The sequence below is a fragment of the Argentina silus genome, assembly GCF_951799395.1.
Source record: "Argentina silus genome assembly, chromosome: 17".
Lineage (NCBI taxonomy): Eukaryota > Metazoa > Chordata > Actinopteri > Argentiniformes > Argentinidae > Argentina > Argentina silus.
Genome location: NC_139671.1, coordinates 9,680,225 through 9,698,497, shown reverse-complemented (window position 1 = coordinate 9,698,497; position 18,273 = coordinate 9,680,225). Strand labels below are relative to the sequence as shown.

General features: G+C 42.2%; 1 protein-coding gene and 1 long non-coding RNA gene across 2 annotated transcripts; one reads left to right on the top strand and one right to left on the bottom strand.

The window, feature by feature from the left end:
- Positions 1-6,770: 6,770 nt before the first annotated feature.
- On the bottom strand, positions 6,771-14,601 carry bub1 (BUB1 mitotic checkpoint serine/threonine kinase). Its single transcript, XM_083688446.1, has 24 exons — positions 14,473-14,601; positions 14,259-14,318; positions 13,964-14,108; positions 13,568-13,764; positions 13,345-13,388; positions 13,150-13,229; positions 12,956-13,002; positions 12,682-12,866; positions 12,274-12,410; positions 11,514-12,073; positions 11,267-11,313; positions 10,984-11,103; positions 10,688-10,798; positions 10,492-10,573; positions 10,323-10,401; positions 10,014-10,191; positions 9,820-9,892; positions 8,887-9,737; positions 8,693-8,793; positions 8,368-8,529; positions 8,099-8,256; positions 7,713-7,890; positions 7,518-7,624; positions 6,771-7,411 (listed from the first exon to the last, which is right to left on the bottom strand). The coding sequence occupies exons 1-24, from the start codon at positions 14,493-14,495 to the stop codon at positions 7,216-7,218; spliced, it is 3,921 nt and encodes a 1,306-aa protein (XP_083544572.1). The 5' UTR covers positions 14,496-14,601; the 3' UTR covers positions 6,771-7,215.
- Positions 14,602-15,140: 539 nt separating this feature from the next.
- On the top strand, positions 15,141-17,485 carry LOC310818510. Its single transcript, XR_014554716.1, has 6 exons — positions 15,141-15,203; positions 15,521-15,569; positions 15,890-15,939; positions 16,294-16,327; positions 16,645-16,678; positions 17,008-17,485. It is a non-coding gene; the product is annotated as an uncharacterized lncRNA (long non-coding RNA).
- The last annotated feature ends 788 nt before the right edge of the window (positions 17,486-18,273 follow it).

The following is an 18,273-nucleotide window of genomic DNA, read 5'->3' as shown; positions in this document are numbered from 1 at the left end:
AAAATGTGAAAAAAGTGAAGGGGTCTGAATGCCATAAATGTAAATGTAAATACTTTCTGAAGGCACTGTAGATCCACTAAATGCTGGGGTGTGTCAAATGTGAAATAGAAATAGAAACAATAAGTGACAATATTGTGAGGTTATGCTATACAAAAGACATAGTAAACCAAACATGAGTTGCCAGGCAGCACAGCATACTGTCGGAGATGTCTCAGAGGCCCAATCAAAGCTAGGGAACTCATGCCAGGGATGAGCTTATAGGCTTGGGGATTTGTCACAAGAACACAGAAGCTCATTCATCTGATAGAGGAACATGAAAGATGTCATCAGGCCTTGGGGCTAATGAGTGTGATTGGCTGCAGCATGAGGGGCATATTGTGATCCAATAGCATTTTTCTTCTAGCTTTTAATTTAAACTCAGGGGGATAAAGAGAAATATATCTTATGGTGTATCATCACGTCAGCACATGTCTGTCTCTCTCTCTCTCTCTCTCTCTCTCTCTCTCTCTCTCTCTCTCTCTCTCTCTCTCTCTCTCTCTCTCTTTCTCTCTCTCTCTCTCTGTCAGTATCCATGAATGACTCAAAATTTGACAAGATCTTACATAACCTTCCTTGAGGCAAAGGCTTGTCTCCATGATTAGCCTGATGGAGTGGTGTTTGAAATGTTAAAAGCTTGCGATCTCCAGTAGCAATTAGCTTATCAAGTTGATAAGAAACAAGTGGTGCTTCTCAAATGATGGAGGAATTATTTACACATTGTTTCAAACATGTAGTTTTTTCAGACTATACAGATGCCTTCCAAATGGCATCATTGTTAACAATGATAATAATTGAGTCTGTATTCAGATTCATCTGACTTGTTCAGTGATCTAATCAAACTAATCAAAACTAGGAATGGATTTTCCTACTCTGCAAAAACACCTCATCATGGAGTCAAATTCTTTGCATTTTGACATTTTCAATAACAGTCACAGGAAAGAGACCAACAACCAGATGGGATGTCACAGAGTGTAACAGGACTGATCACGATAATAATCAGGTCACGGAATATAAGAGTGAATCTGGATTATGATCCAAACATACAGTGAAAACCACAAGCTGCTCCATGTAGAATGTCTCCATATGGATCATGTCTGTCTGTTAGCTGATAGTGGAGGTTTGTGCTGGGTCTATGAGTGCCATAAATAAACAAACTGCCTGACAGCCTATATGTCATGAATCCCATGCTGCCTTGAATGAATTAATACATGCAGTGCAAGCATAATCAAAACTGTATTAAAAACTAAGAGACCATTGAGGATTTTCCGCAAATTTGCCATTTATTACAGCAAAGGCAAAAGATCAAACATGATCTCAAATACTGAGATGGAAATGTACTTGAAAAAGCACCCTTGAGACCTTGATTTAAAACGGTAAACAAACAAGCAAAAAGGGAGAAGGTCTATGTCTTTGTTTATCATCAATCTCCTATAAATGATCCATAAAAAGTAAAGGCAACATTTCATTAATCCCAAATATCTGATTCATCACATTTGAAATCATCAACATAATGGCCTCTCTCTTAGGTTTAGAAGTGATGTGTCTTTTTCCTGTGATAAACACCTATTTGATGAGTTTGATGAGGAGAGACCTGAAAGGTTTTGTCACATTATTAAGCTGGCCTGTTTGTCTGCTTAGACTGTCAGATCCATCATTCTTTGCGCCGATATTATTTGTGTGATCCTTTATGGCGACTTCATTAAATGAATCCCTCCTTGTGACCCTCCCTACAGTCTATGAGTCAGAGTAAAAAAACACAGAGGCCAACATTGTTTTTTGCTTCTTCTCCCTTTGTTGTTTTCAGGGCACTACAAGAAAGAGACATGTCCTATTCTCAAGGTGCCGCTTGCCCACATGCTGTACAGAGACCATGCAGTTTGATGGTGCTTGTCAAGCAAGATGTCTTCAGTTAAGGGCTCAGAGAGGAGACCCTGCACTTCAAACTGCCACAAATGCTTACTTTGGCCCTCTTCCAGGAGGGCAGAGTGACAGTTCAGGGTCACACTTTATTTGGTCCCATATAGATGATCTACAGTTGCTCAATCAACAAACTATCAACTGCAACTCTGATGATATGCAACAGTATGCTAGGATAATGGTTAGGGTTAGATTTAGAGTTAGAGTAGGGGTTAGGGTAAGGATTAAGGTTAAGGTTATGGCTAGGGTTAGGGTTAGTGGATAGTTCGTTGAATTGTTGCTGACAGTTGGTTGAACATCTACTGAACATCCACAAACCATCACCAGTGTGCTCCTCCAACCCAGAGGCGACAAAGCAGAAGATGGCTGAGCTGATGCCAGAAGTGCTAAGTAGCTATAACTTACTACACATTATTGGCCCTGATCCTGTCAGAGCTAAATTGATTTCAAAAGGCCTTTAACCGAATAGGCAATGGGGCATAATGAACACTGTGGACGTTGTCAGCTCACTCTGCTCTCTGTGTCTTGTGAGTTGTGAAACATCCTCTCTTGCTATAGGCTTTACACTATCTGATGTTATTAATTCACTATCAATTGAACTTGAAAACAAACAAGCTCAACAGCTCTTGCTTCAGTGAATAACTGAATTCATCATGACAAGCTATCTAAGGTAAATGAAAGATGTTATCCAGGAGACATGTCATTGCAAGTCACAGCCTAATTATGGTTGGATAGTACAAGAGATTAAAAGATTTCATATATAAAGCTTGTATATGATGAAAAAAAAGCATACCACTCAAATTCACAGGTTATAGGATGTTGGCTAGTAACATGCCTGGATGGACGGAGAGATGGTGCTTGCTCTTATGATTCTTAGGTTTATTTTACTTTATTTTACTGCCTCTCTCTACTGCATGGTACTGTACTGTACATGTATGAAAATGTTGACCTTTAGGATTTCAAACAGTCCTCACCCACTTCACTGTTGAATTTTAATAATATTCCTCTATGCAGACCTGTATCATTTGATTGGTTCAGAGGTGGTTAAAGTGTTAAACTTGCAACTATGATTTAAGAAGTGACATCTTCTTTATGTGCCTGCACTAATTGCCTGGTTGTAGTGATCAGATTTGACTGTGATAGTTCCCAATGGCTTCATCAGAACATTTGTATTCATTCACAGTTTGCTTGCCTTTGAAGGCTCCCTGTTTCTTTCATTGTAATATATCATAGCACTTAATTAGCTTGTTTATTTGCTGTAGTACATGCAGACGTGTATACTCTTACACCGAACGAACAGCTCTGCAACTGTCAAAGCAAGTGTGGGATTGTTTTGTCTATGTTTTTTAATCACAGTGGGGTGTGTAAAGAAAGAAGTAAGAGTTATAATCTGTTCTGGAGTGTAGAGGAGACACACATTTGAGCATAATAACTTTAGTGCTCTCTCAGTGAGTTAAGAGCCATATCAATAAATAATGAAGGGGAAGGATGAAAAAGCATTGAGGGACCTATAAAGTCATCCTACCTCTGTAAACTCCCATCATTGTTTTTACATTATTCCAGCTAACTCTACTGTGCTGTTCTGTACACTGTTATCACAAATGCCTCTAGATGTCAGAACAAAGCAGCACCACCTCGATGACACCGAGAGCAGAGAGACAGAAAATAGAATCCCACGCACAGCCCACACACACTGTGTACGTGAGCAATTCACCAATGAAGAGTACATGCTAAATCATGCCTGACCACCACTGAGGTGTTAAACAGGCATTCTCCTAATGCAAAGGAGGAGGGATATATGTAGCTTCCCACAAAGACAGACCACAGTGCCTAGATGAGGCGTATGTTCTGTGGCCTTATTTGGAGATTTGTGTTGCAGCTGACTGGAAATGAAAGATGGAGAAAAACAAGAGCGAGAAAAAGGGGTGGGGGGCGGGGAGTGGGCAGTGGGCAGTGGGCAGGGCATGCTTGCTCCCACTGTATGCAGTATGGTTTCCTGACGGCTAGCATTTACATTCCTACTCTGTTTCCTTGCTATTAATAGATCTATGCTAATGAGAATCCCAGAGCCCAAATGTTATTCTTACGCTAAAAAGCTGGCAATGAACAGAGGGGCACAACCTCCTTACGTTCCACTAATGAGCCACCTGCATCATATGAGACACAAACGCCTTAACATATGGAGGTACAGTCTTAACATGCCACAGTATTTTTGGAACCTCATTGTACAGTATACTTTTTAACAGAGATATGAATCCAATGTGCCAAGTGCTCTAATTTGATGTTGATGAGAGAACCAATGATGTAACGATTGAATGAAGACTGACAAAACAGCCCTGTACTCTGGCAGGGTGTGAGGGACTCCCAAGTGCTGCACTGACACCCAGTGTCAGTGATACTATTGGGCACTCTATGTACTGGGACGTTTTCAACAATGAGTGGAGTTACATGTAGCAAACCTCCTAGAAGCAAAAGATAGATGCAGATATGGCAGAATGGATACTGATATTTTATAAATGTACTTGCACCCAGGGGAAGAGTTCTGGATCTGGAATGATAACTTGGAGCATGACATTAGAATACAGTATTACCGGTGCAGAGAAAAAAGTTGATGTCTGAGATACAGTAGCAATTATTTTCCTGTGGTACTGTGAACAGCATCACTGTGTTCTCCCTTTGACTTTGGGCAGAAACCCCAGGGAGTGACTGGGAACATTTTAACAGTTCTAGACAAATGATCACTTGAAAACATTCCATCTAAAGTGACTATTGTTCATGGGTTTGCTGGACTGTTTCCAAAGCAGTCACATATACAACATCAAATGACCTCTCAGGAGTATCCTTATGATCCATCCATCTCTCTGAGATGACCTTGTAAGTACCACAGGAGGTCTGGCCAACTACAGGGAGTACTTTAGTTGGTAACTGGCTCTAGACTCAAGCTGCAGTGTGATGCATTTGAAGAGACATTATTTGTCAGGCCAGCTGAAACCTCTCATTAATCATACTGTTACAGTTATCCTTAATGACATTAAATGGGACTTAATGTTCTACTAATGCAGTGAGAGAGATGAAACCTCCCACTCCTGCCCCCTGCGGTGTCTTCTAAGCTGTACCGCCACAACGTCCTTCCATTCATTACTGCTCTTTCCTGGTAGAGAGTGCAGTCACCAGGACGATGCCTGCTGCAGTCCACAATGTGGGGCCCTGCAGGGTTAAATGGGGCTGTGAATCACTGCTATGAGCCCAGCTGGAAATGTAGCAGTGGCTTTCACTGCAGTGTGGGGCTCCCTGCAGAGTGGCTGTCACTTCAGTCACAGCAATGGATGCTGTACATAACAAGATAATAGGCTCCAGTTGACAGATAGACGTTCTGACGTAGACAAGTGTCAACACACGTTTGCTCTCCTCTGCGGAGAGCAAAATTATTACATGCCAACATTTGCATGGGAACATAGTGATGATTGTATTACCAAACTCTTGATAGAATTGAAGTCGGTTTTTAATGTGTGTTTTTTCCATTTGTGTATTTCCACCTTAACCCTAACCCTAACCCTAACAGCCATGATGTGTCCTTAGTACTCCATGGATGGTCTCACTAAGTCAGTATCTACATTGTGGTGACAAGTTATAATAAATACATTGCCTATCAAGGCACCACACAATTAAGCAATTAGCAGTTTGTGACATTTAATGTATCATAGAATGGAGTAGTTAAAAACTTCTATTTCATGATGTTTTGCTCTAAGTAAATCCTCCCCATTCCTTTGGGTGGCTAGGTTTTCTCATTACAAGTTGTCAACACAGTGGCCTGAATGAGTGATTAACTCTTACAAAGCTTTGGATGATTTCCAAATGATCAGTCACATCAGTCCTTGGGGCGCTCAACAAACAAATCTTTTCTACAATGTGGTTCTGTTTCTCTGCTGTTTCACTGGATACAAAATACATTATGCAAAATATATATAACACCATGTATAACACCCTGCTGTGATGCACAGCATAAAAGGCCTGGAAAATCTTTTCTGGGACTTTGAGGACCACCTGTTTTGGTGCTTTCAGATTCCACTCTTGCTTAAGGGGATGAGGAAAAACTGAGGCACGTTTTATATTTTATACCGCCAGAGGTTTTATTCTAGCCCATCCGAAGCCTGGGCCTGCAGTGGCGTATCACAGTTCTAGTTGCCTGGAGATGAAATTAGCTGCACTAAGAGCAGCAAGCACTTCCTGCACTCCTCTCCCTTTTATCTCAGAGGCTCCAGATACTGACATAATGACAATGATGTACAGTACACAACATATGAGCTCATTAATCATACAGAAGTATGGACTCAGGAGTCATCATGGCTATGGCTTCAAAAGGGACCAAGAACTCCAGGGGCACTGCTACTTCTGTTTCATTTTATACATGATTCATTGACCCTGGCAGGGACACTTTATCTCATATCATAATACCAGAGTAGATTGCAGTGTAATAACACAGGTCAAGGTTTATTGTGAACAATATCGCTTTAATTGAGCAAGACGTAGCAAATTTGTTATTTATTTTGATGTGTTATATTCTGAATGTTTTCTTTCTTTCAGATTGCTATATGCATTAATCTAATATCAGCAGTGACAAATGAAAATGATGGCCCAGAGTTTTTACAAAAGCATCATCTAATAAATAAATGGAAGTTGATCAAGTCAGTTTATTTACATATCTTCATGTTGTTCTTGACATCAAATTCAATACTTAAAATGCACATAAAATGACCACTCGTAGAGCACAACTATTCTTGAACAAGGGTGACATCTAGTGCATAAAGGTGGACCTACACTCAAAGTCAGAATATGTGGTCATGGCAGCCAATTCTATTTGGAGAGCACTTTTAACAAAAACAGTTTTGTCATAAAGGGCTTACAGTGGTCAATCCTCTTCTGGCTGGCTGGGTGAGTTAGGTTAAAAACTTAGGACAGCATGACAGTGTAAAAGTCTGTTTCAAATCTAAACTAATTGGGAATGTGGTACAGAAGTTCAGGTTTATGTAGTTCATAGTGTAGGGAATGGAGCTAAAGGAGTGAGAAGAGGACTCCAACGGAGGGAGAAGAAGTATTTTATTCTTTACAAACAAAAAGCCTTTAATGCTTTATATCATCTCCAACATCAGTCTCACAAAACTCTCAATTTAGAATAAAATGAATAAAAGGTTTCCACAAAAAGACAAGATTGACTCAATCGTCAGTATTTACACTCCAACCTAAAAGGCTCTACAGTTACTATCTCCTGGCTGATCTGCTCTCTAACAATTGGACGACCAAGCGGTTTTTCTGCGAAGGAAGTTTGTTGCTGTAGTTCTGTTGGAGGACTTCGCTCATTTTACTGCGCAGGCTATGCAGGCAGGGCAGAGAGTTGCAGTCAGGCACATTCAGCAGGGTGTGGAAGAACTCTGTCCACAAATCACTGTGGGGATTCCTGTAGGACAGAGGAAGAGGGGAGGGGCTTGTGTGACTTCGGCCTCAAATGGGTGAGCGAGTGGGAGCAATTTAGAAAATTGTATTAAAATGACAGAGTAACTTACCTTCTGAACACTGCGTTCGTCTTCCAAACGCCATCCTCATTTCGTACTTGCATGTATGTTCCAAATATCATGCAGTACACAGTTCCAGCTATTCCGAAGTAGTCCGTCTAAAACACAAAAAACAGAGTTTTCTAAAGAGTTTGAGGGACATTCAAAAGATAATTATCAGAGTATAAACACACAGGTTTTTCTAACCTGATAATTCCATGGTCTCCCACTCAGCATCTCGGTACACTGGAAGCCCGAGGTCATACACTTGCCAGTGAATGCTGTGCCTTCTGGGAAGAGGGTCATGTCAATGCTCTGGCCCAGGTCAATCAGGGCAAGCCCATGATCAAGATTCTCCGGGTCAAAGGACCTATTCTCCAGGAATCTAAATCACAGCAGACAAAATGTAAGTGACATTGCTCCCTGGTAGTCCAGCATCCATCAAGTGCCAGAAACTACTGCAGCAAAAGGTCAATATTCTGCTCTCACTGAGATTACACAATGGAACTTTTGAGGCTTGATACCATCCTCCCCCTCTGTTTGCTTTACACTCAACACACCAGGAACATATAACTTGCAGGAAAAGCAATTACCTCTCTCCCAACAGGAAGTTGTCTGGTTTGATGTCAGCGTGAACAATGTGGATACTGTGCAGCTGCTCCACCATGTGCAGGATGCAGATGGTGAAGTAGATGACCAGTGGCTGGGGCATCATCTTGTCACTCAGGTTTTTGTACAGGTTTACAGCATTCTGGGGGTGGGGAATAAGAAACATGTTAGCAAGACTCCTTTCAGTACTCTGATGAGGCCTTTCCATCTATTTGATTGATTGACAGTCAATGTGATAAGAGAGGTAACTCACCAGTAGAGTGCCACATTTCTGTAGCTCGCCCACTAGGACGCTGCCATTCTGGAAGAGGTGGGCTGAGTGGATGTTGTTAAAGAGGTGACGTACACCTGGCTGCAGCCGCGAATTCAGCTGGGTGTTGATGTAAAACTCCCAAGGATTGGCTGGTTTCTGCACCTACACATCGAGACATTCAAGCCTTTGAAACGTGTGCATCAATCATGGCAAACTCTGTTCGTTCTCATGTTATCAGGTCTTACGAATGTCAGTGCAAACAATCCCAAATAATTAAAAGATCAGTAAATCCAACCATTTCTAATTGAAAAACTAGAGCTCTCACCTTTAAAATCATCTTCTCAGAGGTTGTGAGGTCAGTTGCTTGGTAGACAGTAGCAAAGGCACCCTTTCCAAGGATGCAGTCAACTTGTAAGGAGCCTTTACCTGCGGATGAAAAAAATAAATTGTTCAAATTATGTTTTACTGCATAGATATGCCGTACACATATAAAGATGAACTTTGGTTTGACTTCCTTACCCATCGTAATGGTCATCTTGGGTGCAATGCTGGGTATATTGCGCTGCCAGGTAATGCAGTTTGGGTGGAAGGTAAGTGGTGTGGGGAGTTGAGCTAGCAGGCTGAAGATCAGGTCCTCATCCCATGGGTCTGAGACTAGCTGTACAGCAGATGCCTCTTGTGCTGGACTCATGGGTACATCGATGTTCACCTTTGACCCTGGGTCTGGACTCATGGGAATATCCACACTGAACTTTGGCCCCTGCACTGGACTCATGGGGACATCCAAACTGAACTTTGGCTCTGGACTCATTGGGATGTTGATGCTCTTCTGAGGGAGGCAGTCTGCCCTGTAGGCATGATGGGGACTCATGAAAGCATCAAAGTCCGGCTCAGACACAACCTCTGGGCTTTTGACAACCAGCCAATCAGGCTTGGGTGCACACTCTGGACTCATAGGAACATCAAAGGTAGGCTTTGTCGCTTTCACCGGGCTGATGGGAATATCAAAGTTTGATTGAAGGGTGTAACCCTGGCACAGCGACAGACCTCCCTCTGCCACAAGTGTCTGTTCAGGACAGTCTGGCTTTGGAGGCTGCTCTGGGCTCACGTAAACCTCCCAGCTTGGTCCAGTGGTCTTGGGGGGGCTTTTGGGCACTGCCCCCTCAGTGTGGACCAGTGTCTGGTCTCTGAAGGAAAGCATGGCTGGGGGGTGATGCACTTCAGTGATGGAGCATGCTGCCAGGCTTCGCTGGGTCAGGGCAAGGCCTTCTCCTACGATGGTGCCCTGCTCAGCAAAGCCCTGTGCCCTTCCAGGGCACTCAGTTGTCTCAGAGAGCTTCTCATCAGATGGACTCTGCTCCATGATAGGGCTGTGTGGGGAAAACAATGTGTGATAATCATGCTGTCAACAAACACTGCTTATTGAGGGAGGTGGGGTTAATTCTACTGTACCTGAGTTTTGTGGGCTGTCGCATGTAAGTAGGGTTTTCTTCATCACCAACAAAGGTTCTGGGTTGATCTTTGTCTTGGAGCATAAAAAACAAACAGCCGTTAGCCAATCACTAAATGTTGAAACCATAACAGACATTAGACTAGGCCCCCATACTGTTCCAAACTAGAGACATCCAGCTAAGGGAGAGGGCTACCTTGGTCTTGCGAAAAGTCCCAGGAGTAAGGAGCTTTGTGCTGGAAGGGAGTGGAGACCAGGTCGGCAGACAGTGCAAAGTCTCTGGTGCTGTTGGGGCAGGCATCCAGGGAGTTCAGAGAGTTATAGCGTGCTCCCCACATAGTGCTCTCATCACTGATCGTCTCCAGTGGGGTCTCCTGATCAACGACACATACATAGGAAACACTAAAACACTAAAATACAAATAACCCAATCAGCAACATGATGTTATTGTGTGATGGAGGTGAACATGGGTGTCACCATAGCTGTCAGTTTTGTGCAAACTTACATTTTCTTTCTCCGATTTAGATACAGGGATTTCTGCCAGGGCCCTTGCTGGCTTAGCCTTGTCCACTGAAGCGGCAGCACTGCATTGAGAGCATGAAAAGCACAATTAAACAATGCACATTTACTTCACAATCAGGGGCTATATAGGGGGAAAGGGATCACTGCTTCACCTGCAGTTCTCCTTGTCGTTATCATCCTGAAAGATGGCGAATGGGACAGCGGTGGTGGGCTTGTTGAGTGACGAGGCACCTCCTTTATTTAATGGCGAGAGAGAGAAGAAACACAGCCTACATTCACAAACTATGTACAATGAGAACATACTGAAACAAACAAGTTTTTAGTGTTCCAATTTAAAGGGCGAATTACCAGCTCTCTGATATCCAGCATCGAAGCTCTTCTCGGCCTGATGCATTGACATGCTGCTGAACAGGTCGTCCTGCACAAGGGTTGGAGCCTGGAACATGTCCATGATCACACCTGGAGGAGAAAATAAAAAGATGTGAGATTCTGAAAACTCATGTGTCCACCAAAAAAAGTTGTGTGTGGCAGATGGGGCCCTAAGCTAGTGATTGTGCAACATTTAATTTGGCATTCAAGACATCTACATCTAAAAGAGGTGGGGACAACACTGTGAATGGTGATGAAAGAGAGTCCCTGCTCACCCAGTGCCTCCAGTGTGTTGACAGTGGGGGATGGCATCACTCTAGACGGGGTGGCATGCACCAGTCCCAGAGAAGTGTTAGGAGTGATGTGGGACATGTTACCAGTCCCTCCCAGTGACACTGCCAGAGAAAAGAGAGACAGAAAGAAAGCGAGTGTGTGAGAGAGAGAGAGAGAGAGAGAGAGAGAAAAAAAAGTGTGAGGATGTGAACAACCTCCTAATCCAATAACGTAACCTTTGACAAGAAAAAACAGGCCAGAGATGGATTGTGACTGTTTACTTACCATCTAATTTACCTTCCATCTCAGAGGTTTCACTGACAGACACATCACTGGAAAGACAAACAAAAAGGATTGTCTTTCAAATGATATTTGCAAAAGGACCAGACTGGAAGCATATTCATTTCACCAATTGTGGGTGAATTATCCAAATTGCCCTGATGAAGCACAGGCCAAGGAGACACACCCCTATAATCAGAGAATTCTATAATAAATCTATTTGAATAGTTATACATTTTAAACCAGCACTTACTTGTCTCTGCCGTTGTGCTGATGGAAACTGCTGGTGGGGTGGTTCACTGAACCGTTGAGGTGGGAGCAACTGCTTCGGCGGGGACCTCCACTGTGAGCTTCAGATCCGTAGGCTGGCTTCTGTGGGGCTGTGTACGAGAGCCCAAAAGGCATGGGGTTCTCTTCTGGCTTCGGTTGAACCAGAGAGGCCTGTAGCAAAGATGCCTGTGGACCTACTGCAGATAATGGTGCAGCTGCATGATAATCAGGGAAGTGACCCATTGCTTCTGGTAGGTGATGGGACTGGCTAGGGGCAGTGACTCTGTCCTCTACAGGGCTGGCCTGTCCTGACGAGTGAGGGGATCGCTCCAAGCTCTGAGTATCTGTGATAGGAGCCCTGAGCCAGTCTTGCTGCATGTGTGATGTCGGGGCCTCTTCTGTCCTTTGTCTAAGGCCTTGTCCACTATTTAGCCTCAAGCCTGGAAGCCTGGGTTTGTTGTTTAGGCTGTTTGAGAGTGGGGGGTGCCTAAAGGACTGTTGGAGGAATTCAGGATTTAGATTGGTTGCAGGTGTGCAGGGTCCCTGAAAAAAAAAGAAAAGGAAATTAATGTTTGACACACACACACACACACACACACACACACACACACACACACACACACACACACACACACACACACACAGAGAGAGAGAGAGAGAGAGTATGTGTGTGTACATTGAAAGCTCAGTTTTTGCTTGACCACAGATGACATGAGTGTAAGGAGAAATGTGTACCCTCTCACCTGCTGCACTGGTAGAGCACTGGATGAGCTTTCCTTCCCTGTAGAACATGCTCTAAGGTTATTATCTAGTTCCTCCAGTAGGCGGTTCATCCTGATGACCTCCTCCTCCTTCTGCCTAGCAAGTCTCTGGTGGGCCTCTGGTCACAGCACACACAAACATTGGTCAGTCACACATGCTACTTACATGAAGGTGATACATATATCACCAGCTTTGGTGCATTTCACAGTGAGATGTCACCTGGCCTTCTCAATCTGGCCCATGAAGAGCATATACTGCACTTTGACCATATGGTGAAACGCTGTGTTAGAGGATATATCGGCTCACCAAATATCACAGTGTATCATGCAGATCATAGTCTCAGTCTCATAGTCCCTGCCTAAAAACAGGTTTAATAATAATCATCTTACCAAATTCTCTACGTTCCTCTTCCTGCTTGCATTTTGCAAAGTATCTGCTTGCTCTGACCTCCTCAAAGCAGAATTCAGATCCTTCACATACAAGGTCATTTGTACAGTACATGGACAATGTCTGCAGGCCTGCAGCAGAGCCTTGATTGGGCTGGTTTACCACTGAAACTTCAGACCGTGAGATTCTGGGGGAGAGTCACAAACCAATGACTATGAAAGAAAATAATTACTTTAGGCAATTACTTACAAGCACATGTAATGTTAAATTACTTACATGCGAATTGTTCTGTCTGCAGGCAGTTGGGACAGACCTTCTGGGTCCTGTAATAAAAATGTTTTATTTTTTAGGGATGTTGACACAGAACTTATGATCAACAGAGGAATGTTCTGAACAATCAAGAGACATTTTCATTTATCGAATCAAAATGTATACCATTTTTCTAGCAAGACAAATGGCTGGTTATTCACCTTGCACTGTGGGGCAGACTCTCTGTGGGAATGCATCTGATTGACCAACTGGGAATTCTGAAGAGGATTCCGCACACTTTCTATTTTTAAAGACAAATTAAGACAATTCAAAATGTTATGAATTCCAGAGCTGAATACATTGCAATTCAAGAAATGTGTGTGTGTATATATATATATATACACATGTTGTGTCACCTGATATTCCTGTTTGGCTTCTAGAAGTCATAGTTTGAAACATCCTGTGAATGCATAAAGATTTTGAAAATGTGTACAAGGGAAAGAGAAAAACTACCTGAGATTTAAACCTAGTCACTGGTTGATCATGAATGGGATTCAAACTTTCCTTTGTTGTAAATAAGAGTTATTACATTTCAACAAGCGATTACAATGCAAAACGCTGTATAGTGGTGGAGGTTACCTGTATTGCTGAAGTACAGTGTCAGCTGGCTCAGCTTGATTTTCCACGGCTGTCTGATACACAGCGTTAGCCTGTTCAAGCTGGCCCCGCTGCTCAAACTGTTGCGCCCAAGCTACGTAGAGGGCTGCATCCCTGGTACCAATGCCCTTGCTGTGTATGTAGCTGTAGAGTTGGATGGGCTCCTTATAATAACTTGCCTGTCATTAACATAGAAAGTAAGCACATGCACAATTGCGAGAGTATGATTTGACTATCGTCCTGAGGTCAGTATGAACACAGTAACTTGCACTGTATATGAGCCTGGTAAATTCTGGACCCAATAGAGTAGCGAGTGCAGCTGATTCTTATATTGTTTCAAACTAGATTTGCTCATGACATTGAGAACTTCAAACTTACACATTTGATGCAGTAGTTAACGTATCGGATGTCATTGGAGTAGCGCTCGTCTTGCAGAAATCTCTGTACCAGGCGATCTAGCACAAGTGACATCCCATTGTTGGGGTCTTCAGCAGGTAATCTCTTCTCAAGAAATTCGACAAACCTACAAAAGTAAAAAGGAATGCCTTACAGTTAACCAGAAAACATAGCTGTCTAATGTTTATCACATTTGGAGTTCTTAATTTGTCCGGCCAAAGGCTGCGAGCCGATACTACTAGCTTTATTACTGATGTTATTCTGAATATGAGCTTACCTGCCCCATGTATCTAGGGGGTCATCTCCTGTATAGGTGCTCATACTTTCCTCAAAACTCCTGTAAGACAATGTGTATGTTAACGCCAGGAGCAGTATTTCTCAGTGCCAGGTAAACATTCGTTTTGCTAGCTAATGTTAGCTAGCCGTAATAACCGCGGACTATACAAGGCTGGCGGTTAGTTGTTTAGTTTAACTAGCTGGATTTAACTTACTTTAATTGTGAGGCAACATCCATGGTGTGCTGAGTACCACAGTTCAATAGTTATCATGTAAATTCATATACTTTCTAGCAATGTTTCACCAAGCTAGTCTTGCGGCGACGCAGGTGTGGTACTTGTTCACTCCACTAGCTAGCCTTTATTTCAAATTGCGCGCTTAGCCAATGGAACAGACACAACCAAGACCCGCTCGTTTTGCGGGCAGCTGGCGTACTTAAGTAGGTTCAGCGGCAAGGGCGGAGAGCCGGGGGCGGCGAAGGAGGACAGATAAGAAAAACATCACGTCACACAAGAAAGTTGTTTCCCTAATTAATGGCATGCAGTGTTATTGTACGTTTGATGTAAGGGCTGATGAGATGTATGGAATGTTCTTTTGAGGGTAGTCGTTTTGTTTTCTTCCTCAGTGTTTGTCCATGTCCGTTTCTTATTTTGTTTTCGACTCCACTCATTATATCTGGGATTACCCTAGCTTGGGCGGGTCCTTTGCTGACAGTCGTACACGGGGCAAAACAAATGGAAATGAAATGCAAACTCCTCTCAGCAGGCTTTTCAGCGTTGCAAATCGCGCGTACCCTAGCCAATGGGGTGAATCCGCTTTTTCGAATCGTCTAATAGATTTGAGTATAAATACACCACGCGTCCTCTCGACGGTCCCTTCTTCAACAAACTCCAACCAAGGAAGGACTGCAGCCCCAACCGATCTGCACACACAAACGTTATTTCAAGTAAGACTGTTATTACGATGTTTATACATTATTACGTCGTTATACTATTTATAAGTTTGTTATAAATTTGTAAGTGATCAGATGCACTTAAACTCTGTTAACGTACGTCAGGAATAAGAAATGAATTGAACCACGTGCACAACTCCTTAACAACTTGAGTTGCAAAATGATTGCTAATGATGAATCTTATCCCGAACCTGAATTTATGATCGAAACCTTTTAACGGATCTGACTTCTGAATTGCAATCCTTTTTAGTTCTCACCTCATCCATACTTCATGGAGGCTTAAATGTGACTAAGCCGTCATTTTCTTCTAGGTTACTGAATACCAGCAGAATGGAATGAATGGAATCTGTGCTGTGACTGGTAAGCTTAGTTATTGTTAATTTTCATGTTGTCTTTGCATTGCAAGATTGTATTAAGGATGAACCTATCCCGAACCTGATTCATGTATGACTGACAACACTTTCGGATCTGACTTCTGAAATTCAACTTGCAACCGAATAATTGGCCCAACAAAGGATATATCTAGAATAGGGGGGACAGTTGGTTCTCTCCTGTTATGAAGTCAACCAGGACATGGATTTGTCACCTGGTCAGGAAAGCCAAGGCCCTACCATGTATAAATATGTTGAATATTGACATGCTTTGGAAGAAAGGCCTGACCTTGTCTTTTAATATCACAGGTTGAGGCATGACCATAATCATCACAACTGTCTTGTGGAGATGTTTGGAGGTAAGTTCTCTTTTAGTTTTTACAGCCTTGTTAACATTTTATACATCTGTCCTTGGAATAACATCAGAATAAACTGAGGATTGTGGCAGTACGTGCAAGATTGTATTAAGGATGAACCTATCCCGAACCTGATTCATGTATGACTGACAACACTTTCGGATCTGACTTCTGAAATTCAACTTGCAACCAAAGAATGGGCCTAATGATGAAGCTCAATGGGCAGGCAAATGGGCCCAATGATGCAGTGTGATCTAGGACATTGATTTTTCTTTCCATGTCATGGTCAGGACCATGTATACAAATATTGATCTTCTTTGGAAGAAGGGTCTGACCTTGTTTTTTCCTATTTCACAGGATGATTCATAATCGGTTGTGGAAATGCTTGGAGGTAAGTTCACATTATGTTCTGTTGCCTTTTTAGATGTATGAAATATTGGCATCAGAATAAACTGGAATGAGGCACTTGGCATGCAAGATTGTATTAAGGATGAACCTATCCCGAACCTGATTCATGTATGACTGACAACATTTTCGGATCTGACTTCTGAAGTTCAACTTGCAACCAAAAAATGGGCCTAATGATGCAGTGTGATCTAGGCCATGGATTTTTTCCTGGTCATCAATTAAGGTGCTATTCATGTCTTAAAACAAAGAATATTGACAAACTATGGAAGAAAGGCCTGATGTTTTTCCTCTATTTCACAGGACTAGGCATAATCACTCATGGTGATGTTTGGAGGTATGTTCAGTTTCTGTAGCTTTTCATTTAAAGGACAGTTAAGAAATGTAAGGATCAGAATGAACTTAAGTATTGCTGCAGTTTGGATGCAAAAACATAGAAATTGAGGCAGACTGGTGTGTGGGGGTTGCTTTAATGATGAATCTATCCCGAACCTGATTTCATGTGAATGAAACCGTTTATACGGATCTGACTTCTGATATGCAACTCGCTCAGTGACATTTGAGTGGTTGACTTTTTGATCAGCTAGTATTTACCTTGGATCATTATTGCAGCATTGCTTTTGAAATTGTAGTTCAAGATGGTAATAAGATCTTTTTGTTTTGTAGGATATGGAAAACTGACCCAGCAAGTTGAAGTGATTCCCCGCACCGGACAGGAGTAAGAATCTGGTTAGGACTTTAAAGGTTTAGTTCAATATTTGAGTTTATTCCGATGGTTCCTTATTTTGAAAGTAGTATATGGACCAGGATAAACTAATCTGTGGTTCAGACTTGTTTAAATGGCCACTACTAACTTAAGCCACTGCTAACAAAAAAAACAAGTGATTTGGGAACAAAAAACATTTGTAGCCAAATCGCCTCAAGTAAATTATTTAAACAGCTCTGAACCATGGATTAGTTTCCACTGGTCAATACCCTACTTTCAAGGTAGGGAACTATCTGAATAGTTAATAGTAGGTGGGTGACCCAGTAGTGGTGCAATCTTTTCTTGTTGGGATAATTTACTTGGTTATGCATACTAATGATTATCTTGATGTTTTTGTTTGGACTTTGCTTTAAATAAAGATTTCCATTTTATTACAAATGCATTGTCTTGTCTGAATGTTTTCTGCTAAATGAGTGCAGTTTCTTTTCTTTTTTTTAGTATGTACTTTGCATGATGGAATATGGCTCTGCAAATGATTACTTTGACACCACAATGTATGATCTCATAATGGATGGAGTGTTCTTTGGAACCACAGAATGGAACATTAATTTGTCACTACATGTGAAGTTGCATTTGATGCACAATACTTTCATTTAAAGCCTAAAGTCACACCTTCAATTTCAGATGAAGGATACCATTGCACATATCCAATGCTAATGAAACGGATCAATTGGAATAGCTTTTTGTAAAACTTCTCTTTTTGGTCTACTTCACTGAATAAAAAAGGATGGCGACAGGGATTTCAAAGGTAAGGTTGGGGTCAATTCAGAGAACAAATGGCTATAGTGTTTGAGACATGGATTGCTGAATTGTTTTAATATGGAAATTGAAGTACAAAGCAACCCATACATGCCATAAGCAATACTCATGCCAGATTGGCTGTCCATCCACCAAGGACCCCACCATTGACTTAAGAGAATATGCTGATCCACTGGGGGCAAGTGGTAATGATCTCCAACATGTACAGAAACCATACATCGAGGCTGATCGGAAGAGTCGTGCTTGTATGGAATGCAGCCACAAGACAACATGGAGTAAGGGGGCACATGTAAGAAGAAAGGTCAGTTAGATTTTCCTTTATTCCTGGTTTCTTGCTTCTCAACTCATTGGGGGAGAATGACTTTTGAAGGAAACAATGAAAGGGGTTGCAAGGAATAGAGGACATG

What these genes read in the sequence shown, in the direction of transcription:
- bub1 (XM_083688446.1), bottom strand. Translation starts at nt 14,495, where the DNA reads ATGGATGTTGCCTCACAATTAAA. An exon ending in GATGTTGCCTCACAATTAAA is followed by an intron (nt 14,319 to 14,472) that starts GTAAGTTAAATC and finishes ATTGTCTTACAG; the next exon opens with GAGTTTTGAGGAAAGTATGA. An exon ending in AGAAATGTGGCACTCTACTG is followed by an intron (nt 8,257 to 8,367) that starts GTGAGTTACCTC and finishes CCCCACCCCCAG; the next exon opens with AATGCTGTAAACCTGTACAA.